The sequence below is a fragment of the Anomalospiza imberbis genome, chromosome 10 (assembly GCF_031753505.1).
Source record: "Anomalospiza imberbis isolate Cuckoo-Finch-1a 21T00152 chromosome 10, ASM3175350v1, whole genome shotgun sequence".
NCBI classification, from domain to species: Eukaryota; Metazoa; Chordata; class Aves; order Passeriformes; family Viduidae; genus Anomalospiza; species Anomalospiza imberbis.
In genome coordinates this window covers 5,748,689-5,775,619 of record NC_089690.1, presented here as the reverse complement: position 1 = coordinate 5,775,619, position 26,931 = coordinate 5,748,689, and the positions used below count along the sequence as shown (strand labels likewise).

The following is a 26,931-nucleotide window of genomic DNA, read 5'->3' as shown; positions in this document are numbered from 1 at the left end:
TGAAGAATTTTAATAAATATTCCATGTCGTATCCATAAAGCAAATAAAAATGATTAACTAACAGTCAGCACAAATGCCTCTAAAGCAGCATGCACTCCTCTTTCATGCAGGATCATCAAGTTCAATACCATGATAAAGGTTAAGTTTATTAAGCATTAGAGAGAACTGAGTTCTCATCATTCAACCTCTCCTTCCCTCCCCCCTTTTTTTTGAGAAAGTGCAATAAAAGGAGGTGCACAGCTAAATGGTGACCTTTACAAGTACTGTCTTCCTATGGGAGGAAATGTGCTGTATTTGATTGTTACCTTTTAGAGAAGATTAATTAGTCTGGCATGCTAATTGATATTTTTTGGTAGGTGAGAACAATCAAATAATTGGTTTCCCTTTAAAGGAGTTATGTAATAAATGCAATCCAATGAATAACTGCACTGCTCTATTATAGCGATATATTTGTTTTATGTCTAAAAATGTGTCTTAAAAAACATAAAAGCATCAATTTGGGTAAAGTTATCTGACAGAATAATGTCTCACAGCTTTTTCAGCCAGCAAATCCTCCATGGATTTAAATCACCAAAGCACCAAACCAGATACACAATAAAGGTCTCCTGTTTAACAGGATGACTGATGTCACCAGCAGAAAGCCTTGGAATTAGTGAGCTATAGCACATCTCAGATCTGCATTACTGCCTGTGCACCACTGCTGCTGTCATGCAACTTCCACACAAACACAGCAGCACTGGGTCTGTAAAAAGCCAGCACTGCTAAAACTGCTCGTGTTGCTTGGCTTTCACTTGTAAGAGCATCTGTGAATGTAGGCACAACAATCTTGCCCAAGCCTGACCTGCAGAAATCCCACATTAGCCTGCAAGCACGCCCTGCACACTGCAAACACTGATGGAGACACCGAGCCAGTGCTGCCAGGCCCGTGATGGTGACAGAGCTGTCACAGATTCTGTCACAGATCCGTGTGTCAGCCACAGGAACTCCCCAGCCACCTGCTCTGAGCTCCTAGAACCAAGACAACCAAGCCAGGGGTGTCAGCAAAGCCCTGTCCCACTTCAGCCAAGTGAAATAACTTCTCATTTGTGCAAGCACGGGCAGCTCCCACGTCCTGCAAAGCCACAGGAACGGGGCTGGCCTTGTGAGCTGTCCATGTGCGTAACCAGCACTCACTGCCCTCACCTCAAGGATGGCTCCACACTCTGAAGCAAATAAGGGCTGAGTCACACAGTCAGCACCTACAGCACCAGAACTGTCCTCTACAGACAATGCACAGTCCTTTGAGAGGCCTCACCAAGGCTTATTTGGCTTCCATCTAACTGAAGGTGACACTGCAGCGCGCCACAAAGCTATCACAAATGGGACCGCTTAAGGCTCCGTGGCAATCCTTCAGCTTATCCAAAACACCCCAGAACAAGCTCCTAAATGAATACAAATTAGGTGTTAGAAGGATGACACAGTTAAATGATGGAGTTTGTAAAACCCCAGCAGATGATGTTTTTCTCAGCAAATCAGCAATTCTGGTAACGAGCGCAGGAGGCTCAGCCCAGATGCACACAACCAGGAGCTGCTCAACTGGGACTGGCAGTGGGGAGTTGAAACAGAAGAGAAAAAACTGCCAACCTCAGCCAATCTAGCCTAAATGGAAGTAGTTTATTGCTCACCAATTAAAAACTGGGAAGAGGGATCAACCAACCAGCCTTCCCTGGTGCTGACAGAAGTACAAGGATTTAACTGTAATATTTGGTCTTTCTAGTAGCAGAAATACAAATCCATTTTCATGGGCTTTATCAGACACCACATCTCCTGGGACTTGTCCTAGGAAAGGTCACTAATTAGAGGCCAAACTCTCTTAGGGTGCCTCTAAACAGTTTGGGAAGGACCACGATGGAATCTGTGAGCCAACAGTTCCCATTTTGGCGTTGCACATTGAAGGAGGCAGTAACAGAGTTTGAGTTCAGAGACTGAACTAATTAATTTGTTGTTATTTTTGGAAGCCAGGAACACAATTAGAAACTAATTATTTATTAAATGAGAGTGTCCTTCCTATCTAGGAAGTGTTTGTTGCAATGGACAAGAGTGTCTCAAAGCAAATCCCCCACCAAAACCCCAAAGCACTTCTTTGTGTTTCAGTTTTCAGTTGTGCTTAATCTAAATTTTTGTCTTCTAAGCTGTAGGCAAATGGTTTCTAATCACTATTTCTATACTATCTGATGTTAAAGGTTCATCAATTTTGTTTCCCACCAATATGATTAAACTCTTATTCAGGCAAAAAAACATTGTTAGTAAGGAAATCAATTTCTTTTAAAACTCTCTCATGTACTTCCATTTAATAGATTCTTCAACCAAAACGGGAAAAAAATCACTGGTCTTGGAGTTATTTTCTGGCTTTATGCTGAGCTGTGAGATTGTGATGTTTCTCCTCTCTAATTCTGCCTGTCCCAGACTAGCAGCATACAGGACAATAAATCTGATTTCCCTCCTACACAACTCGTTATAAAAAATAAAGAGCTGTTAGAACCATAAACTGACAAATGGTGCAATTTTAGCTTATTTAATGAAGGACAGAATGAACTTCTACATTAGAAAATGTAACTCCAATTAATATCCAGAATAAAACACCCTATGCTATTATCAAAAAGTCATAAAACATCTGAGGTTAACAATAATCTGCCTGGAGAGTACAATATATAACAGAAAAGAAATGCCTTATTGCTGTTCATCATTTTCCGTCTTTAAAAGGCTACTGCACTCACACAATAATTACAGATATTAGATAAGCAAATTGTATCCCAATGCCCTGGAAGGCTGGCGCTCCAACAGCTGGAAGTGAGAAAAGAAAAAAATTAAATGGTTGAGATCCTTTCCCTGCCAGGTCTGCCAGCAGCATGATTTCACAAGATCCCACTGCCAGGTCTTCACCTTCAGCTGTACTTGTGAAATATTTCCCCCCATAAGCACCTTGTGCATTCCTTGTTAATAGGTGAAGGAGTTTTTTGGGTGAGGCAAGGGGAATTCAGTGCTCTCAGACAAACCAGCAGCACAGCAAGAGGGAACTCGGCCATTTGGAGTTGATTTGTTTTGATTTAAAGGTACAATAAACATACTGGAGGACAAAATCGGTCTGTTACATTAATAGCTACTTAATTTAGGCTAAATGCAGATTTTAATGTGAGGCTCAACCACCACAACAGGTACTGGGGCACCAGTAGTGTCCAAGCTCTGGTGGAGAAAGCCATTTTTGAAAAAACACAAAACAACCATTACAGGATTTCAACCCCAGCCATCAGCCCTGGTGCAATGCCACAGCTTTTCAGACCCTCAGAGACTTTGGGGCCTTTCCTAAAAAGCCACATCTGCTTTGGGAAGCAGGGAGAAGGGATGTGCTGTCTGCCTCCGTAACAGTCACCCCTTGGGCACAGCTGGAGCTGATTTTAGGGAGCTGGCTCCAGCAAGCCAAGTTCTGAGTGGGAAGGAGAGTGGAGCATATCTCTCCAGCCAGCTGGCTCACAAGTGTCTCTTCTGCCCTGCTGAAAGGGCAAGGACTAAGACTCTGTGTCACCCTGTGCCACCCTGGCTGAGGACAGCCACCTCCGAGCCTCACACAAACACCTGCAAAGAAAAAGGTGTTCATTCACAAAATTACAATCCACCCTGGCCTGCTTACAAACAGTCCTCCTCTTCTGTGAAGCATTAATAACCTAATTTTAGCTACTTTCAACAACACCACGCCTATATGATAACACATTTAATTCCTTAGAAAAATAAACTCAGCCTCCAGCGAGGATAACTTTGTAGCTCACCAGCAGACACAGGATTTTGACAGCTGACTGGTCATAAACAACCAAAGGTTTGAACAAAAGATAAAATACTTGTGTGGGCCACCATTTCTGCCAAGAATTTCAATGACAAGTTAGGAACAGCAAAGAGAGAGAATAAAATATTGTAGCCTGGAAGCAAAAGAAGTCTGCAGACAAACAGTGGCCTGAAAGGAAGGGGAAACTAGCAGGATATGTCACTAGGCATAATTAACAGCTAGGCAAGAAAGAGCCAGATTTCAGAGGAAATCCTCCTTCTGTGGAGGTTTAAAGCTGACAATAAAGCTTAAACTGTCAAAAGCATTTGATTAGTATGTTACAGATGGAATTTAAAACTGGCAGTTTAATAATGAAGAACTCCCCAAGGTACCCAACTGCTATTAATGCTTCTCCTTTATCTGGACCAATCAACCTAAACTCATACTTTCCCACCATCTGACAAAATACAGATGTTGGTAAACAAACAGTTTTTCCTAGAAACAAAACTAAGATTCATGCCATTCTATTACAGTGCAAACACTTTGACAATATTTTCTAGCTGTAGATCAGTACCTTCACTGCAAAATTTAATTGTGCACTGTTCCCTGAAAACTGCTTAAAAGTATGTTTTAGAAACTGTTCACAGAAGGTAATAAACCATACTTAAAGTCACATAAAACTTATAATCATTGTTCCAGCCATTTTAATACTGAGAAACAACTGTGCAGAAGTTGAAGAGCCTTTGCTAACACTACATTTGCCCTTTCAGTTCCTAATTAGCTGATAATACTCCTGGTGCCTGTAATGCACAATTCAAATGCCTTGCTTACCAAAGTGTTTAGCATTCCACAAATAAGTCTTTACACCAATTAAATCCCTTGTTATTATTAAAATGCTTCCATACTGTTGTAATAACACAGGATAACACAGCCAATGCTGCTCTAATTCTGCAGCTATTCTTTGAATAATTGTGGGATTTATGAATAATCATTGCTAAGGATACTCTACTATTCAGTGCAGAGTACACAAAACCTAATAATGCCTTTCAAATAGATTTGATTTGTACATCTTTTAAGTGTGGCATGTACACTAAAAAAACCTTCCTGAACCACAGAGAAGCAGCATTTTATAGGGCAGTAATTTACTGTAGCAACCCCACAGTAATTTACAAGCACAGTAATTTAAAAGTGTATGCAGACAACAAAAATCTATTTTTCTTCTCAGGATCTGAAAATATTGCTAAATATAAGGTTCTATCCAAGAGAAGATTATTATTTTTCATTTTCTCTAGAAAAGGCAAATTAATAGAGATTATTTGCTCACAGGAAACTTTCAGGGCAAACTCAGGAATGAGTCCAGATTCCCTATCAAATAAACCAGCAAGTCAAGAACCTGCATTATCTCCACAGAAATATTTAACAGCAGTGGCTTATAGTTTAGTCCATTTCTAATCTTTTCTGTTGAAACTATGCATAGCAGGAGAAATACATCATTCATTTTCAGAGTAACTAAATCCATTACTTACACAATAACTCATAAACCCATCTTATTACTTGAGGAATTTATCTTACTCTTACCTGAACAAAAGTCTAGGGAGCTGCAGAACAAGGAGTTCCTACTATCAAAAAGATCAACACGAACATTTAGAAACTGGCAGGAACTCTAAGGAAATCAATAAGACTTTCAACAAGGAACTTGACACAATCATACACTAAGTTCATCTAAAGAACAAAATGAAAAACCAACCACTACTAAAATACTTCAACACATAACAGGAACATAAGCATTTAGAGAACTATTTCATTACTAACTTACAGATATGGAGACATTTAAAATTATTTTCACACACAGGACTAGTCAAACCTGCAGAAGCCAGTGTAGCAAGGGAGAAATACAGAGAGATTAGATCACTTCTTCCAGGCTGACTTAGCCTCCAAATTCCTTCACCTGTAGCTAACATAATGCCCCTCCTACCCAAATCCATCCAGCCTTTTACTTTTCACTCCTGGGAACAGCTGAGACTAGTGTCAAGGAGATCTCCATGTGTTCAACTTCCTCCCCAAGGAGGATTGGCAAAGCTCCCACTGTGGGACACGAGCTGTGCTTCACCAGGGCAGGCAGAATTGGCATTATGGGATACACAAGGGAAAAACCGAGGACCAACTCCTGGAATCAGCACCTTGAAGAGACAGACATACACACCTCCCTTTTAGACATCTCTGGAGCATTAACTCCCTTTCACCTGCAAGGGCTACACTTGCAGTCTCATCAGCTTGGGAAGTTCCAGGTTCCCTGCATTGCTTTAAGAATACCATATCCATAACTGCCTGGAAAAGAATTGGTTTTTAAATTGCATATCTGTGGTGTTCATTTATGTAACAAAAGGAAAGTGTGAGGATTCTGCTAAGCAGCAAAATATCATTTTGCAAAAAAAAAAAAAAAAAAGAAAGGACACAGACAACTACATTGGAAAAAGATTATTTGTAAAAATTATTCTCCAAGATATCAATATTTATACATTACATACAAAAATATAATAAATACAAACAGAGAAAGAAAGTGAAAAATCACAACAAGCTGCTACAGATAAACAAATCTGTTTATTTTTTCCTTCAGAAGACATTGGTTACTCAGGCGAAACACTCTATTAGCAAATCACGCCAAAAAGAGGAGTCTAAATATTCCAGAGATTAATAACAGCTTAAGTGTTGCTTCTGGTCTCCTGCCCAGTGAGTGCTTTTCTAAAGGAACAATATTTCTATGCCAACCATCACTACAGAGCATTGGACTCCACCTCTTCCTTTTTAAAAAGCAAATTGCCCACACACTATAAAAGAGACATTTACTGATTTTATTAAGTCTCAATCAGATGGACAAAGCTCACCCAAAAGGCATTAGAATCACCAAGTGAAGCCAGGCAATTCCACATCAACACCAGCATTCGGCACCATCATAAAGGAATTTATTACAGAAAAGAAAAAGGAATCTTGGCACACGGATCCAGCTCTAGACAATTAAAATAGTAAGATAAGAACAGATGTGAAAAGCTCTTCAGAAAGATAGCTGTTCTCAACGAGTCTTTAATGGAAAATCAAATTCTTATTTAGTGCACCCAGAACACATCACTAAATACATTGTACATGAATTGACACTGTGCCTCAGGGGCAGCAGGTTACTGCTAAATAACAACAGGGTTTCCACCTGGGGCAAGAGCCTCAAATTGCACATTAAGTATCAGGTCACAGAGACTTCGTTCAAACTGGGGCCTCAATGGGGGGAAGAAAGAAAATCCTCATTTTCCTAGAATGTTGAAATTGCATTGTTTGAAAGCTGAAGGATCAGAAGCTTTCCTAAAATTTTCTGACATATAGATGTGCCCTGCACTCTACGAGCAACCTGTAGCAATCCACCACTTTTTTGCAGTATTCTTACAAAATAATAGCATACCAAACATTTTGGGGTTTTTTCCCAAACATGTAAAATTGGGGAGGAAAAATGGTTTACATAAATTATACAAGCACATTGCATACATGGAAAGATTTTGTTTTAGCAAAGCAAGTACTTGCAAACATCAGATTCCAACCCATTTCTTTACATCCAGGTAGGCAGGGAACCATGTAAGGTTTTCTTTCTTTTCTGTTGTTTTATTACATGGATTCTTTAATAAGTGAGGCAAGCGAGCACGATTTCATTAAACTAAAGAAGGGAAAGGCAGAAGCACCAAATTGGTACATTTAGAAGGCTCAGATGACTAACTTATGACAGCCAATCTAATCTTTTAGTGGCAAAGTAAATACAGAAGATTTTATGTCTGAATTTTTCCCGATGCTTCATTAATCTACTTGTTCACGTATATCTAAATTGTGCTGACAGCTTGTGCAACGTCCCCAGGCAGATAAATATGGGAGCAGCCCTACTTTTGCATCCACAAAAAAAATTCCACAGGGCTTGAGAGTGATCACTTGCAATGACAACCTTCCTCATTAGCCACTTTTATTGAGCAGACACCACTTCACCTCATCACCAGCACCTCTGCCTGTCCACACCTTTGACTTCCCATCTTAGAGTTAAAAGATAAACAACCTTTCTCTGCCTTCCAAGCTGTCACTCTGAAAGCCACCCATGGGCAAAAGCACAGCTACAGCAGGAAGTCATTAAATAAATTAGGTGCATGCCTCAACCCATCGTTTGAATTAATGTATATAAAACATGGGCAGCAAATAATACAATAAACTGTTTAAGCACCTTTATCTTAATTTATATTTACTTGTCTAGTAATTTAAATTACTTTTTTTTTTCAGCACCTGGCAGTAATCATTAGCATTATATTTAATTTGTATATGCATTACAGTATCATCCAGAAATACAAGGTGCAGGAGCAATATGCCAAACACAGCACCTTGAAAAATTTTAACCTAATTTAACTGCACTGATTTTTGGATGAAGTATAGATCTCTGTTAGGAATCCACATGCAATTCACCTCAACCAACAGCTTCACACAAGAGGAACTTATTAGATGAAGGTAAAATACACAAAGAGTAACACAGAGCCTGAGAACACAGAAAATACTCCCTTGGGTTTTTTCTTTTATCAATGTACTTGATAGCAATTAAAGCTCAGAAGCTGCATGCCTAAACAACATAGTGCAATTTATTTTGATTACAGAGTTTGTTTTTCATGTGTAACCTGCCAGTTTACAGGCAAACCCAAAAACCCCATACATCTCCTTGGTAACAAACTGAGCCCAGCTCGAGATCTGAAAAACACTTCATCCCCTCCTGTCCCTTGGCCAGGGATGGCAGCTGAAGGGGCCCTGGGTGCCACCACCCAAGAGTTTCACCTGGACACAGGTGACGGTGTCCGTGTCGGTGAATGGGACAGCCAGGCCTTCCCAGATGGGATTATCAGACACCTCTCACAGCCAGACCCACCAATATGCACCAAAGATTTTGTCATGGTTCCACTGCCCTAATTCCAGTGTGGTTTGGCACATCCCACAGCCCAGCCACTCCAAGGCTTGTCCAAGGACAATTCCCACTCTCTGGCTTTTCCCCATGGATCTCTGGTGTGTGTTGGCTGTTTGTGCTCCTGTGCAGTGACTGAGAGCTGGTCAAAATCTCCCTAACTGCACAATGTGCAACTGGTTGGAAGGAACCTGTTATTGATGGCACAATACATTATAATGGAATTTTATATAGATCTTATGGATTTCTTCCCCCTTCACCTATGAGCATTATTTCAGAGAGAGGTTTAAGCAAGAGTCAGCCTGACTTTTGTTTTTATCTCTTGACTATGACAATATAATTAAGCTGTGAATGATATATCAAAGTGCCATACACAAAGATGAATTGACAGGAGTAATTTTTACTGCTCAGAAGCCTTTGGTTTCATATATCATAATATCCTGTAAAGCAAGCCCATGACATCTGCTTGACTGTAAAAGCAATAGCTTCGTACAATTCATCCTTCAAACAGGCATTTGTGCTCCCTGCTTATTACCACCACTACCTGCATTACTGCAGTTGGAACCTGCATCCATCATTCATTATTTCATTTCTTTATTAACTGCTTACCACAACAGAGAGGAGAATGTGCCATATTCCTGTATGGCAGTGTTTTATATAAATGCTCCACAGATGTTTTGCTTCTTTTGAAGGTGCTAAAGAACAGAATTTGGCATATTGGTGGACTTGGCAGGACTGGCATAATGGTTCGATTCAATGATCATAGAGGTCTTTAGTTAAATGATTCTATATCTGGCTGGGATCCATAATTTCTGTTAATTAGTTTTTTAGTAAACAAAAAGGTAGGGAATATTTGTATTCAAGCTGTCACTGCTTCTCATTTCACTTCTTCTTGAGCTGGAGAGGATCTTAGTTTTGTACCTACAAGAATGAGAACCTCATTTACAGCTGGGATCCTAGGGCACTGCTGCAATGCAATTATTATTATCATCACCATCACTATCAGTCCAATCAATCTGACTGTGTGCTTCTAATGAGTTCGTGTCTTAGGGCAGTTAATGTTCACTTTTTTTTTTTTTTTGTGGGTTTCTTTTTGTTAAACAACCATTCTTTGCAGCAAATAAATTGAAAGCCTGATTAAAAAAAAAATAGTATTTGGAGAGCAACTATGAAAAATCTGATTATAGCAAAACATTATCAATAAGAGCAGATTAACCCAGCTCGTTTGGGGGGTGAATTGTATTTTCTGGGTTAAGAGATATGACTTAGCCAAGAGGCAATTTCCTTATACATTTGCTTCTTCTGTAGAAGAAGAAAATAATTTCCTTGAAATAAATAAATTATACAGGAAAGATTAAATACTCTCCCACAGAGGCCATGTGTAGAAGGAATGCTTGCTATTTAAATGGCTGTTTTGGCAAAACAGAAATTGGGAAGATTTGTTTCCTGCACATTCCTGTGAAATTCATGCCAGTGCATCACCCCACCTTCCTCTGAGAACACCAGGGACAATCCTTTCTTGGCCATCAAATGCCAGAGAACTTCCAGCTTGAAAAAAGAACCCAGACTTAATTTGTTCTTCTCTGATAAAATACTCTGCTACACAAGTCCCAGCTGTGAATAATCACCATTCAGCCACATGAATCAGTCCTCTGTGTATGGATTTACAGGGAGAGACTCGCTGTCAGCTGTGTGTTTGCAAGCTTTGCATTGAAGCCACCATTTCCAAGGCAAGAATATAAAGAAAAGTGAAGGTGAAAACTTTTTCATTATCTTAGAAGACAGCCTATTACCTATATCACTTTCTCAGATATCCATCCATCCACACCTAATGAGTCCTATGATTTAGTCAGAACACATCCATAAAGATGATTCATGGCTGCTATGCAGCCACTTGATGTTAATAGCAAAGCTGATGTCTTAAATCACAGCTGTTTCCCTATGATAGCCAAGGGGCAAGGCAATACTTTGGAAAACACAGGGAAGAATTTATTAGAGCAACTCTACAAAAGCCACAGTTACAAGAAAAATGTAGAGCAAAACATCAGGCTCAAAAGTATTGTAACCAAAGCACTAAATAGTATCAGATGCTATACAGTAATCTGCATATGTTAATATTGCTAAAAGCTTACTATATCTAGGTTAAAAACTTCTGTATTTAATTTTTATTTTATCTGTACTCATTTTTTCTTGTTCTACTAGCACAGTGACCTGTGAAGCCTTAATAACATAAGACAAGTGTCATTCTTTCCTGTGATAGTAAGCATTTCACCACAACTGAGAAGAGTAAATTTCAACAAAACTAAGTCTGATTAAGTTAAATTAAAGCCTGATTAAAGTTAAAGAGATTTGCTGATGTTTAATTATATTGATTAAGCAACAGATAACACAGTATGTTAAGAGTAAGTCAGAAAGAACACCAAATGACTCAGTGTCTCCAGGAAAACTACTTACATCCCTCAATTTTAGCTGGTTACCAAGTTCTGCTGGATCACAGCGCAAAAAGGGTTTTACAGGGCTGAGTCCTCTCCACATACACACCAGTCACAGGCAATTTGATTAAGAAACATTTAATTTATGTAGGCTGCAGACTGTGGAGCATTAAAGATTATAATACAGCCAGGAAGGAAGGAACACATGAGTAAATTTGGCATCACACAAAAGATGACAATTAGGCACAAGATACCCATCAGCTCTTGGAAATCTCTTAGCAGATTCATAGATAAAGAGATGTTGCAGCATCAAGCTCTGTTGAGAAATGGGCGCATTTTTAACGAGAACAAACAATTCCTGACATTTCACTTGCTTTCAGCAGGGATCCAGTTGCCTTACTCATTGCTATTAAAAACACCTAAATTAATCCAGCAGGATTTCTGAGAAAGCAGTGAATGGGCTGTGATTTTGCAAAGCACTGCCTGGTTCCTGCCTCCATTCTTCTGGACAGTAATTTTAACAGTAGAAATACTCAACTCAAGTTCCCATTAACAACCAAATGGTATTTTTAACAAGGAATAAAACGACTGCCAAAAACTGGGGGGAAAAAAAATATGGAGACAAGAACATGATGTGCATACACCCAAGCAAAGTGGAATAATTGCATAGATTAAGTAGGTCAACTACAGGTATAGATTTCTTTTAAGATGATCCAAAAAGGTATGAGAAGTGCGTGTGAAGGCACGCTCCACAAGAATTCCCTTCCCACATGCAAAGAGGCTTGTCTTACTCAAATCAAGGGAGGCAAAACTGAAACCACCTACCCTAAGGAGCTCCCACTGCAAAGCAGGTCCTATTTCTCAACTTGCTCGCTGGAAAGTAGCTGTGGAATAACCAGAGTGACGGCCGAGCACATGTCCCACAACTACTTCTTCATGATCTTTTTGTCAGGTGATTTGTAACCAGGAGCCTGGATTGGATAGGAAATTACCTTCTTCACAACTGCTGTCTGGTGCTTTGCATTGTGAGGAGCTGCTGTTCAAAATACAGGAATACAGCAACTGGTGCTTTCCTCACGGGGAGCTCTGAAGTTTTCTGTGACTATTTAGATTTGCAATGTGATTTTCAATACAAAGCTAAGCCAGTGTATCCAAAACAAAAAGGTGAAAGAAGGTCAAGAACTGCCCTGTTAAAAACAAGCCTTCCATTTCAGGAGGAAAGAGGAGATACTTTCAAAAGGAGAAAATCTCTCGGGAAGAAAATGCTAATAACTCTTGGGAACCTGTGGGTCGGTTTGGTTTGTAGGTTTTGGTGGAGAACATAAGAAAACACATGAATACACATGTAGATTTACTCCAGTTGCTAAATGCCCATGGAGATTTTTATAGAAGTTTTCAGCTACCAGGAGTCTTTTAACCATCTCATTATTTTCTTCCTAATTTTTAAAAAGTAATTTTAAAACAGAGAAGATGGAATGGAATAAATGAGGCTCAAGCAAGCCATCAGGAGAACCTGTCATTTCTGGAAGTATTGAAACATTAGGTTTATAATGAGAAACTGATGCCAATCCTAAATAAATCTGAGGTTTTCCCCTTAACTGTATACATAGCTCAAAAAGGAGGTGCTTCAGCACACAATTTCAATAAAGCCCCTGGAAATCTGCATTTCCCAGGCAGAGGAGCACTCACAGACCCCCTGACCGATGGCAGAAACCCAGGGAGGGCTCAGCACCAGAGGAACATTTTGTTACAAGCCAGCCTTAATCTGCCCTTTGAACCCCAGAGTGGGAAAACACAGACTCCTGAAGGCGCCTGCCTCGGGAAAGGAATGAAAAATTCAGAGCTAGGGAAAACCTCTCTCCTCCACACTCCATCATTCACAACTCCTCTCTGAAGTAAAGCAACCCAGAGTCAGAGGCAGCAGAAGGAACACTCCCTCCTCCCTACCTGAGAGCAGCAGCAAGGAGACATCTCTGTCCACGGGATTTCTTGTCTGAAACCCCTGCATGGCACCGTGCACGCACAAACCGCTGCCACCGCTCGGGGTGGGAGTCTCCTGGCGCACCAAACCCTGCTCATGCTGGCAGTCCTGGCTCAGAGCCTCCAGGTGAGTGAAGAACACGATCTCACAGATAAGAATATGTATTAAACACAAAGGCACAACTTCCCATGGCTGGTAAATTCCCTACTCCCATCTCCACCCAAAAACCAAAATCTGTGGATACTCAGTAACTGTAAATATGGTTTAGAGGTCATTGCACACTTTCTTACCAGCGTGAATGGCAGCATTGTTAGTGCAGGAGGAAAAAGAGACTGAAACAAAACAAAGGAAACTACTGAAGAACAACCTGTCATTGTAAATTAATGGAGTTTTGGGACAATCCAGGAAAGTTCCTGAATTTCTTCCTCCTCTTTATAATGTCATGCTTCTAATTTACTTCATTTATATTAATAAACATGGGATTACACAACTATTAATCTAGCTGAGAACTGCACTAAAGCTCACTAAATCTGTCTCTAATTATTATGATTAATGGTGCAAAATGATCAACTTCTCAAATTAACAACCTAAAGCAACTGATATAGGATAAAGGGTATTTTTCTTAGTAAACAGGTTCTTTAGTCTTTCTAGTTAATGAAATCTTGTAGTACAGTCAGTAGTACTACATTCTAATTCACCATGACTAGCCATTTACGTAGATTTGCATAGATTATGCTGCCATTATGTATTTATTTAAGATTAATTATTGTTATACTGCAATGAAACTCTGTCTCATGCTTAGTATAAAACAGCAGAAATAGATCTTCAAAAGCCAACTGCCTTGGCCTTATTCTTTTTCTCTGTATATAGAGGTTGTACTATATTTATTTTTTTTTATTACTACTCTTACTATTTACCAATACTAATTTTCAAAGGACAAGTTCTCCATTTAATATCTAAGCTTTGCAAAACAGTGTCTGACACTTCAAATTAATTAACAATTTTTTAAAAATAATACTATAGAAATTACTGCTATTACTGCATTCTTCCATTACTTCTGTGATTGCTACTCCAAAGTCTGTCGTTTTGTAGTGTTTTTTATAGAATGTTAAAGCAATCTCATCATTCAACCTGAATTAATTAAGAGAAAAAGACTGTAAGGAGAGTCTTATCAAACCCGAAAGGAAGTATCAAGTATTTTCAGTTCTGAGACTCTTAGTTTTAGGTTCCTACCCTGGCAGCTCTATCCAATCATCACTGAAGACAGCTGAGCAAAAGTCAACTCACAAATACGATTAGAGAAAAGATGCTGAAAATAAGAAAATAATGGTAAGCTCATCGTTTACCACCCTCAAACTAAAAAAAGCTTCTCCCACCCCTCAAAGCATCCAGTAAGGACCATGTCTACTATCCTGATTTCCAAATCAAGACAATAAACCCCCCAAGCACAAAGACACGGTGTGAGGACTAAGAGGGAAAGAAAGCCCTTCAATAACATTCAAATGAATGGCAGCTTCTTTTGCCGTTTCAGACACATTGAAACTGTGTCTTCTTTCCTAAACAAGAACTGATAGCTCTTGCTCAGTGTATTTCCACCATCAGTCTTCTTTCTCCAACATCTCTCATCAGTAAGGCTTTTATTTTTTTCCCTGTGAACTGGAAACATGAACAGCCCTGCATGGAAAATTAAGCCCTGCAGAACATAATGAGAAACTTTCCCACAGCTGCAAGGAGCCTAAGGGATTTTTCATTAAGAATTAGACTTCAAACTATATAGATATGGTCAATGCCATGGGGATGAAATGTGTGTCTCAAGAGTCACAAAGAGAACTGATGTTCCTACTTTGCCCTTCCTCATCACAATCCGTTCCGAGGACAACTGGAATATTATTTAACAATGTGCTTCAATTGCAAAAAACCAGCATCATGTCCATGTTTTTTATTTCTCCTGCCCTTGTCCTGTGGCATTATAATGTGCAATACCATTGTGACAGTTGGTCTTCTACTAGAGGTCTCACATTTCCACTGGGAATTTTTTGTGGGCTATGGCACATGGGAAAGCTTGCAGTATTTATTCAGCAGATCCTTCTGAACCAGACAGTGACTGCATCCTTCCACAGTTCTGTCCCAAGGCAGATGCCACATATTTCATAGTTTCTCCTGTTTCCCTATTTGTAGTAAATTTATATCAATTCAGAGAAGCCTTTCTCTGACACAGGATTGAGAAGAAAATATAGAAGTGCTACTTTCAAATAAAGATTGAGGAGCTAACAGAGCCTACAATCCTGTTGGTGAAGAACTTGCTCCCACTTGAAGATTCCTCTTAAAATTTTCAAATTACATGCCCAGTTTAAACAAGTTTGTGTTCATTGCTCTTGTCATCATCCGAGTTAATAACATTCATTCTTTAGCACACGTGAGTAACCAAGGCAGCAAAGATTAAAAGGGAGAGCCAATAGCTAAAACAACTGGTTTGGCAGCTGCATGGAAGGAACGGGAGCGGTTCAACCACGAAATTCTCACATATGAGTCTGGGAATGCCCTGCAGAGGACTGCTTAGGACACACCACTGGCTGCTGTGTGGGAAACCTCAATACAAGGCTGTTTCAACATGAGAGGTGCATTTGAATGCTCTTCAAAGCAATTGTGAAAGCCATGCAAAACCCACTCAGTTCTTCTTGGAAGGTTATTGGGAAATGGCAAATTACTCACCGCTGCGTGGTTTTCCTTCTATTTCCTTGTTCAAAATGCCAGAGCTTGTAACTAACCTGAAAAATCTCAGAAATATTTCTGATACCTGCAAACTTCACCAAATGCACCCTTGACACTACTGCACTGTGATCACCCCTCTGTGAGATGAAATGTGAAAATAGAAAGTGAACAAAAACTCCTTTAAGTGAAGGAATTGCACCATATCCATAACTAGAAGATATAACTGCAATTGAAAGTAATGGGATATTGTTCTCTGCAGGTTCCTGAGTTGCAGAGGTGAGAGGGGGCATGGGGGAATGTTGCTTGACACTACTGCACTGTGATCACCCCTCTGTGAGATGAAATGTGAAAATAGAAAGTGAACAAAAACTCCTTTAAGTGAAGGAATTGCACCATATCCATAACTAGAAGATATAATTGCAATTGAAAGTAATGGGATATTGTTCTCTGCAGGTTCCTGAGTTGCAGAGGTGAGAGGGGGCATGGGGGAACGTTGCTCCTAATGCTGGAAAGCATCTAATATAATGCTGTAATTAAGTCTCATATAACCAATTTGAATATTTTAACCCATCTCCTTTTCTTTTTTTTTCCTTTTTTTTCACGGATCCATTCTACAGAATATGGTTCTAACATTTTTCCTCTGGGGAAAGAGGTAAAAAGTAAATTGCCCGTTTTACTAAGAGGCAATTGGGCTTTACTTTCTTTCTGAAACTACGGTTTCCTTCCCTTACTGTATCAGCAGAACCTGGAAGAACAATTTAATCACTTCTGTGACACTCTGACTAATCCTTTCACATACTTTTCCTGAACTAGTAAGAAATTCACATCACACTAAAGAGTAAAACCACCTGAATTTCATCTGCTTTCATGTCTCAACAAGAAATTTCATACAACTCTATCCATCCAAAGTAACCCTGCAAAGTCTAGATGGTTATTGCTGTATTTCTTAGCTCAAACTGAAGCAGCAAGAACAGACAGACCCACTTGCAGATACCCTGAAGACTCGAAAACTGTAGTTTGCTTCTGTGCATGTAGAAGATAAACACAATTTGTGACAGTGTTCATGTGTATAGGATTTCCCAAGGCTTCATGTGACACAAGTTCATAAAACACACTTGTGCCTGATGGCACCTATTATTTTCTATCACTACCACTCACCTCTCCTCTGTTCCTATGAATTTTCGTTGAGGCAAGAAGAGTCAAACATGAAAGGAGAATTTTAGTAGTAGCTGATTGGGTGAAGGGGATATTGAGTTGCAAATATATTTGCCCCATTAAGACTATTTTACTTATGCCACCGTGAAAAGACAGTAATATCAGGTACCACTTCTGGAATGACATTCTTGCTCATGATGGCTGTTAAAAATTGTCCCCAGAGCTAAATTTCACATTAGCAATTAAATTGAGGGGATATGGAACAGGAGTTTAAAGAAAAAAACATACAAATGCTGAGAAACCCATTTAAAATAAACTTTAGAGTTACTAATTTAGTCATACCAAAACCCTTTTCTTTTTTTATTTTGCAACCTTTTGTAAGGCATTGCCCTTACTTAGGTGCCACGCTAAAAAATATTATCAATAGATGACAATGAAGCATGCAGGCATTGCTGCTGTGAGCACCAGGTTTTGTTCCAACTCCTCAGCCTGTAATGCAGAGAATCCAGGGAAAATACAATTTACTGCAAAGACAATGTCACACTGGGTTTTGGACCTCTGAGTGAATAGGAAATACACATCCCCACCAGATTCCCAGCACATTCCATACAAAATTCTCACTGATTGTAAAAAGAAAACCCTAATATATCAAAAAAAAGTCTATAGGGTTCCAAATAAATACACTCCAACAATGTAATTGCACATGTCCATGTTCTCTACAGATAAATGAAAAAGGGTCCATTTTGTTCTCACATCTGGGAGCCAATTAAGCCACATTCAAGACACTAGAAACTGCTGTGACATACAAAGTCTATGACCAACAAAACCTTGAAGACTTTGGAATCTGTTCACACTGAGAAAAGTCAGTGCAAAGTTTCTTTAAAAAAAATACTGTTAAATTTACATTCTACAACTGTACCACATGCCCACTGCTGAATAAAGAGAACTGACAAATGCTCAGTGCGAGCTTCAACACTTCACAAACAGCAATTCATTTTTGGAGACAAAGTCTTATATTATTTCCTACCTTCAGCAGCATATTCAGAGTTTTAAAATATACACCTTAGCTATCACAAAGTCAGGATGAAAGGAAGCAACACCAAAACAGACAAAAGCCAAACACCTTTGAAATGGACAAGGCTTGCAATTCTCCATGCAGAGAGAAAATTACAGTCCTTAAGACTGAAATTGGTTAGACAAAGGATGCAAGCAGTGAAGGATGGAAAGACCTTGTAAAGGATAAGAAATATATCCTTGGTGGTCGTAACCTGAATTTTATAAATCTGCATTCATTTAAAGTCTCACTAAAACAAGAGGCTGCTGTTGTGAGAAACTAAACTATAAAGTAATGTAGATATATTCTAAAAGAATAACTACTAATTTTTTACAACCACCTTACGGCATGCAATAGAGTTTTACCTATTAGAAAAAGTTGGTGAACTGAGGATCACACAGAACAAAAGTTCCTTGCAGGCATCTCCCTCTTGCCACACACACCTTTCCCAGGTTCTCTATTTATTTTATTTCTTTATTTTCTCTATTTTAAGAAGACTCCTGACTTGAAGTTAAACTGCGTGTGCCACCTTGAGCTGCAGGTGAAGATTATGGTTCACCCACGGTGAAGTTCATAATTTAACTTCTTACCAGTTAATGATAAATAAACATTTTTGAAAGAGGTAAATCACTCTTATTTTAAAAATAAAGCTCCCACAGATTGCTGAGACAATAGAGCAGAAGTCCTGCAGCATTGTTATTGCCACACTTTCAAATCACAGGTCTTCAATTCTCTGAACAGGACACTTAAATATCCCCTCTCCACCACCACAAATAGTGCATTATTGAGATTTTTTGAGTTTGTTGGTTTTTTTTTGTTTTTTTTTTTAAGAAAGCATTGGTTCTTTTAAAAAAAGGCAAGATATTTCCCAGAAATGCATTCTAAAATCCTCACTGAGAGCTTTCACATTCTGGAGAAGCTGCTGAAGATTCCCATGTGAGCACTATAATGCTCGAGGTGGGTGCTCTCTCCCTTCACTTCCATCATCATCCTGTGGGAAAAAAAGGGTGGGGACTGGTGGGGAGTGGGGGGGAAACATTTCCTGAGCAACATTTCTCTAATTACAGGCACCACTATCCTCAAAGAGAGGTTTAATTGGCCTGATTCTTATTTTAGCCTTGTCAGTTCACTCATATTTAACAATTACTGAAAGACATTATGCTGTTGGTCTTGAAATTATTTTTAGGCACCATTAGAAACCTGGCATAGGCAAAAATTCTTAATTTAATTTGTCACAAAGAGAGTAATGAAGTTGCTCAAATAAGAAAGACTCCACACTGACAAAAACAGAAAGGAAAGTTAAAGCTCATCAAGTCATACACCAAAATCTCCTAAAATCTCCCACCAGTGGGGAGGTGCTCAGGCTCAGACAGCTCAGCTTCACTCTGTCACTCCTGCAATATTTTAAGGCTACCACATATCATCAGCTTGGAAAGAAATTGCAAATCTGACCTAATTCCTGCTAGGTTTGGGGTGTAGAGTTCTCCTCTACATCCCTGGGTAAACCCAAAACAAAGTGCCATGCTGTAATTACCAGGAACTATTTCTGGGAGAAATTATGCAAGTGTTGAAGCACCAGCTAGGGCCAGCATGGCCCACATCTGGAGGAGATTATTGAAACATTCACACACACAAAATGATCCTAAAGACAACAAACTCAACCTTCCTAAGTAAGCTGTTCTCTAGAAGTTGTGAGTGCTAAAGAAAGCCATATACACCATAAAGAAAACCATATACAAACCTTACCATCACCTGCATGAAGATGAGAACCTTTCTCCTAATGGCTAAAGAGAGGAGACTGAAGCAGAATATGAGTCCTGGGAAACACAAAGCTCCACAAAGCATCCCAAAGTGCTACACTTCACATCAGGAAAATGCTTCCTTAGAGTGAAAGCCTTGTGTGCTACAAAATGCTGCTGTAATGGACAGTGGTGGAACTGAATGGGATAATGCTGGAAAATTCTAGCAGCCTTATGCTTTGCACAGATTCAGTGTATTAGCAGGAATATTTAGGTTTAGTTTCCTGCAGTCAAAATTAATATTCAAATCTAGAGGCAAATGAAAAACATGTTTATACCAATGTCAGAAAAAAGCTCTATCTTTATGTCCCCAGAGGATTTTTAATTGATTTTTTTTTAAATTAAACCATGCTACTTTAGAGCTACAAAAGCATCCTGAATCACTTAGTTAAAAAGTCAAACTTTCTAGTATATCACTAAGATTGTTACAAAATGCTTAAAAATTGCTGCACATCAAAATTATCAATTCAATAAAAATAGCTTTCATCATAAGAATCAAAAATTTGAGTTGCAGGTTGTTTTGACATAAGAATTAAAATGAAAATATAAATACCATAAGAAAAACAAACCCAAGAATTTGTCAGTTCTTTGTTATTCAGCACTCAGGTTCATGTTATTTTTGAGATAAAGTTCCACTGCAGATTTATAAAAACTGCCCATTTATCTTTTGTCCATAGATTTATGGCATTTGGTGGAGATGCAGATTATAATCTAAGTCTGGATTTCTTCTTGCATTTCACCAGTAAGTCCCTTCTCCTGAATGGTGGAAAAATTATCTCTAAAATCTGAATTTACTATGACTAAATGAAAGTTGGACCCACTTCTTGGTGATGAGTGAATTAAAGGCACATGTGCAGTCAGCTGGATTCAGGTCTGCACACAATTATTTTATGGCTGATCTTATCTTTAATTAATCCTCTTAGAATGAGATTTTAGGATGTAAAAACACCACAAAGTTTTTGAAGTGGAGTTTTACTTGCTAACAGCGATAGGGTTTGGTGGTTCTTTTGAACCTGTAATTTTTCTGCTGCTTTCTCTCTATATTGTTATTGTCACCCTTCCTTTTTTTTATATTCTGTTTTTCCTGTACCAATCAAATAATACAGTTCTATTCCTTTCTTTATTGTTATTTCAGACATTACAGAATGAAAAAAAAAAAAAAACACAGCCCTTACTTTTCTAAGCTTAGCGGTTGTCCCTTGTCATGTGTGACTAAAACAAAGGGTCAAGGACACAGAACAGAATCATAGAACAGTTTGGGTTGGAAGGAACCCTTAGAGGTCCAGTCCAACACCCCCACAATCATCCCACAAAGTGGATTTTGTTTAAGCTCCCTGAAGGAGAGTTTGAACTGCGAGCAACTAAATGCTGCTTACATTCTCCAAAAACAGAAGAAATGCTATAGATTATTTGTTACAAGACAAGATATCTCTCAGGATAATAATAAAAAAAAAATAAAACACCAAAAAACATTAATCCCTTTAGAAAAGACTCAAATTCAGGACAGATTTTTGTTCAAACTGGATGAAAACACTTACTTGGCCTTTGTTACCTTGGCATTTTCTGAAAAACTCGAATCAAATAAAAACTTCTAAATGAATTAACAGGCAAAGTTACATGAAGCTCTGAGCAAGACAAGAAAAGCCAGCAACTGCATTATACAGTGTTACAATTAATCATTAGAACAGAGCAACATTTAATATCTTTCCTTTGAAGTGCAGTGGTATGGGAAAATCCCAGTGATGGAAAGCCTGGTGGTTTAGCCTGAGGAGCTGGAATCAGGAAGACCTTTGTATTTCTATTATTATTTTTTTGTAAGACATCAGAAGACAATGTCTTGAGTTAACACAATGGAATTTCAAAGTGCAGTTCTGGTTGTGCTGAGGAGTCAAAAAAGAATGCAGAGAACCTCAAGGACTGCCAGCAGATCCAGCAGAGGCTGGAGCCACTGGCCAGGAGGATGCTCCTACAGGAAAGCCCTCAGGAGGCATCTGAAGACAGTGAAGTCCCAAAAGACAAGGTGATTAAATCAATGATTTTCTCTGTACATGAATAATGCTACTTCTCTGTACATGCCTGGAGATTGCCCAGAAGTTTTAGAGCACCCATAGCATTTTCTAAAACACGATGATGAGTGTGACTAATATATCTTAAATATAGTTTAGAATTTGGGAACTGACTGAGAGAGATATATCCTTGAGAAATGAGTTACAGAAGACCACATGACACAGAGATCCCTTTAAACTGTCATTGAAAAAGTTACATTCCTCCAGAAGTGCAAGTACCTGCACAAATGACAAAAGAGCTTCCAGCTAATGAGGGAAATATGACTCAATTTCCAAAGAGGCTTTACAATGGCTTACAGGAGATCTTTCATTAATATTTACCTCTGTGAGTCAACTCTGACAACCATTATTTCCTCAGCTTCCAGGTAAAAAGGAGATTCTTTCAAATGGTATCCTGCTGTATTTGGCAGCATTATGACACACAGGGACATGGTTTAATGTGGACTTGGCTGTGCTGGGTTAATGGCTGGACTTGATGGTTTTAGAGGTCTTTTCCAGCCTAAATTATTCTATGCTCCGAAAAAAGAAAATCACACACAGGTTATGAGGTGTCATAAATTAAAACAACTTTTTAATTAAATGTAATTCCATATATAATTTTCACATGTAAGGAGAAGTTCTTGACTTTCACTAAGAGGAATTTTTCAGGAATTTGCTGGTTATGGGTACTCCAGCCAACTTCTCTCTGGCAGCAGAAGGGAAGTCCTAGTGCCCAGTACACACATCTAAGGGGCATCATGAGGAGGATAAGGAATGTGTTCAAATCTTTCATTAGATTAACTTCTCTCTGCTTGCAGGCATTTCCTTCATCCATACAGTTGCTAAAATTTAGAAACAAATACCAATCCTTATGAAATTTTACTTTGACTTATGTGATGAAAGACAAAAAATATAATTCATCATACAGCAGATTCACTTTCACACTGTGCTGTGGTCTTTTCCCTTTATCCAGGCACCCCTCAGTTAGGGAGCGTGGCAATTCAGTCACCTGCTGTAGCAATACCTGGTGAAAGACAATTGCCAGAAGTGATGCTGGTGGGATTTTGGTCAAAAATTCAATCAGAGGTTGAGCAGGTGCTTTTTGTAATGCCTGTCTTCTGGGGTGCAGTGACCCAGCAGCACAGTTTTCATGTGTGTAACAGCAAAAAAAATCCAAAGGGATGAATGAAAAATGCCACACACAGCCCACAGCAAAGGGTAAAGAGCTGGATTTCAAACAGCTAATTGCTATCTGGAGAAAATTTGTCCTTTAAATGGGTTTTCAAACTGAAGGAGTAGACCACTAAGTCTTGCTGGTGACACTCACCAAACCAAAAAAGCCCAGTACTATCTCTGGGCAGAGGGAGACTCATTTTATTTTGACTGCTCTTGATAACAACCAGAAAAATTCCTGTCAACCCACCAAAAAATTAAGCTCCAGCTGGACAATACTACACAGTTCTTGATAGCTCAGTAAACTGCAAGTGCTGTGGCCTTCACATGAGTAATATGCAGCAGGAGTAAAATGCAGTTGTATATGATTCCCAGTGTGAAATTCAAGAGAAATACCAGGACACTTGCAGGGATAAAAGATGACAGGGAATCTTTAAAAATAAATCCAGATTTCATCCAGAGACCAACACAGCTCAAATGCATGCAAAACAACATTAGTGATTAATTTTACAGTACAAAAAAGCACAATGCAAATGAGAGAGGTGAACAAAAACCTGAACCACTTCTCCGGTGCATGATGTGCAGGGAGCATTTGCAGCACTTCAGGATACTTCTGCAAGTGGACTAGGAATTACTGTTTCATGAAGTTCCCTACCACTTCCTCCATCAACCTCTTTTGCTTCTTTATATTGTCCCTGTAGCCATCTATCCACACACAGCTAACACACACAGAGGCACAAAAGCCCTACAGCGGGCCAAGATGCTTTTTCCTCACATTGTGTATGAAAGCAGCCTTTTATTCACACTGGCATTACAAAGCAATCCAGCATTTAGTTACTCTGTTCCCAGTCCTTTTGTCATTATAACTTCTGACATGCTGGTTGATGCTATCAGCTTTAAAGACCTGTTCCCCAGGTTGTCTGTGTGCAGTTTATAAATCTGCTTTGGATTATATTGATTTACTAATTGACCAAAACACTGGATTATACACTCTGCTGGACACTTTACACATTAAACAAAGTAATTGATAAAGACAGCATGCTCTTTGGGCTGATTTTTCTAGGATTTTATTTTTTCTAGGAATGTACATTTCGAGTCAGTCCTTAATAGCAGAAAGAAATCACAGAAAAGAAAAGAAACAGGGAAAAACAGTCTTTGGAAGCTGTTATTTGCTACTGGAGGAAGGCTGGCAGAGGCAGCAGCAGGAGCAGGGGCTTGACTGGCAGCAGAGACCTGATCAGTGCTCACTATCATGCAATAAATGGAAATTCATTAGGTAACACCCTCAGCAGCCCAACAGAGGAGCCTGCAGTGTTCCCCAGGAAACTGAGAAGCAAGCACCTATCCATCAAATCCCTGGAAAGAGCAGTTTATCTTCCATCCTGTTGAGTATACATCTGTTAATAATCAATAGCTGTTAGAATTTGTGTCCCCTCTCCTCCCATTTTCACATGAGCTGGCAACTTTCCTGTGACTGAAACAACCCAATTAATCTTCCAAATAGAAAGGCAGCCTTCTTTTTTTTCTTTTTTTTTTTTTGACAGGCAGATGTTTGACAATTGATCTGAATTAAGTGAGGAAAAGGAGAAGAAGCAAGTAAAAAATAAGGAAGCACATGTGATATCACAGTCCAGTGCTGTAAATAGTTCATTGCTCCACCTGCTGTTGGGCTCCTTTTCCTCTGCAAATAGCACGTTCTCCATGGCTAATGCCGAACACAAAAACACTGTACCTACAAAGAGCCTCACCACACGAATCCATGTCATTAAAATGGACTACATGGACTAAAAATGCACAAATCTAAAGGCAAGTCAGAAGGAGACAGAACACTGATTTATGTCTTAAGCCTCTCTTCATTGGGATGTAGAAATATAAAAGACAAATGAGCAAGGACTTCCACATGGGCTTAGACACCTCTTTGAAGGAGATCTCTATTGTCCAGAGAACAATAAAAATAATACTACTAAAGAACACATTCTACAATACAACTACTTCTTACCTGTATTTAAACAGTGATTGCTATTCCTATGAGAAGGCCACTTTCAGTTAATTCTTAAACATTTTGTAAAGGAAAACCAAAACCTGTCTGACCTTGCTTTCCCTCTAAGCCCTTTAAATGCTGTTTTGCAGCCCCTGTGTTCACCTGACCCATAACAGTGTGTCCCCAGGTGGGCCGTGCTGGGATCAGCACACTCAGACAATGCCTGACGTGAGCTTTCACCTGCATGGGGCTTTGAACAACCTGCCCTAGTGGAAGGTGTCCCTGCCCATGGCAGGGGGTTGGAATAAGATGATCTTTAAGCTCCTTTCCAACCCAAACCATTCTGTGATTCTGTGTGACCCAGCCCCACAGCAGAAAGAGAGAAGGGATCTGAGTCCCCAGGCAGGTGCTCTTCTCTCCTGGTACCCACAGTACCACCCAGCTCGGGATGCTCCCTCCAATCCATCAGCCAATTATCCTCCTGAAGCACTCTCAGAGATCAAACACATTCAATTCCTGTGGCCAGAGGTGTAGGTTTAAGTGAGCAAGAGCATTAATTTCAGTAGTCAAATTACATGTTCCACTGAGACTAATGAAATCTGCATTTCATTAACTTTTCTCTAGGCCACCCATAAGTGAATGTTTAACTGGAAAAGAGCTGTGACTCAGGTTGGGGCACAAAGGTATTAATATAAATAGGTGATGTATTGTGAGATGCACTGCAAAACTGCTTGTGAATGTAATGGCTCTGCCACTGACAGCTGTTAAACAGTGGAAGGTCAAAAGGGCTTCTCTGAATTTTTAGCAGTAAGAGAAGATCCTGAGTTTACTAAAGCATTTTAAATAATAACATATCCTTTTATCCTACATTAAATTATCCACAGGATTTTTTCTTTAAAAAAGCTATTCCCTTTGTACAGCCATGTTGGTTAAGAAGTGTGTGAGCTGGGTATCCTAACAGCAATAGTCTCTGCCCATCAAACCTGTTGAACTTCTACTTTCAACCAAAACCTCTCTGTGCTTCATTAACACAAGCAGCAACACAGTTGCATCTTAAATCCATCATCCCTGACTCCCCAAGGGCCTTGCAGTCCTGCCCTGCTCTACATTTAGCTCCATGCTTTCAGCTTTCCAGCCTGTGATTCAGAGGTATGAGAACAGCTTTAAAATCCCAGGACTGTAAGCAAATAAAAGCCCCATAAGACAGCAGGTTCATGACCCTTAGATCTACAGTATCTCAGCTTTTGGCCTCTTAGTCATGGCTTGATTCTAATCTCAGCCCCACACTCCTCATATTTGCATCACAAATCTTCAACACGTGCCCACAATGAAAACACTCTGCAAGGGCTTATTCTCAAACACTCCACTCTAGCATTCAAAGCACATGCCCACCTGAATCCAGCTTCAGATTCCAGTTCATAAGGTGTGGTAAACGAGGGCAAAGCCTTGTTTGAAAACACTTCACATCTTCTGGACAATGCTTTCAGTTATGTCATTTATTATCAGCACAAGTTATTTGGCTGTTTTTAAATATATCTTAGCAGTTTATCTCTGACTAAGAATACCAGCCTGTAAATAATTCAGCACTGCCAAATTATTCCATGAACTGATTATTCCAAGGAATGCATTGTACTTATTAATATCACTCCAGAAAGAGAATTGCTTTTAATGCCTCCCAACTCCCTTATGAAGAGAGAACGAGTTTATGCACTTTAATCTAAAACTAACTAACAGCCAATTTAGACATCAAGGGCATCCCTTTTTCAGCACATTATATTCAAGCACAAATTCAACTTTCCCATGCGTCAACCTTTCAAAAATATTATGGCTGCATCTA

General features: G+C 39.2%; 1 protein-coding gene across 3 annotated transcripts in view; it reads right to left on the bottom strand.

Annotated features, from left to right (window-relative positions):
• Positions 1 to 26,931, bottom strand: part of NAALADL2 (N-acetylated alpha-linked acidic dipeptidase like 2) — a 310,270-nt gene that overhangs the window by 257,854 nt on the left and 25,485 nt on the right. Inside the window, exon 1 of one of the 3 annotated variants that reach the window (XM_068200322.1) lies at positions 5,613 to 5,871. The exons of 1 other annotated variant lie outside the window; for it this stretch is intronic. In XM_068200322.1, coding sequence (XP_068056423.1) covers positions 5,613 to 5,781 — 169 coding nt within the window. In that variant the 5' untranslated portion in view covers positions 5,782 to 5,871. Of the gene's footprint in view, positions 1 to 5,612; positions 5,872 to 26,931 lie in introns of those variants that run through there. One more of the 3 variants, XM_068200321.1, reaches the window with a different exon arrangement.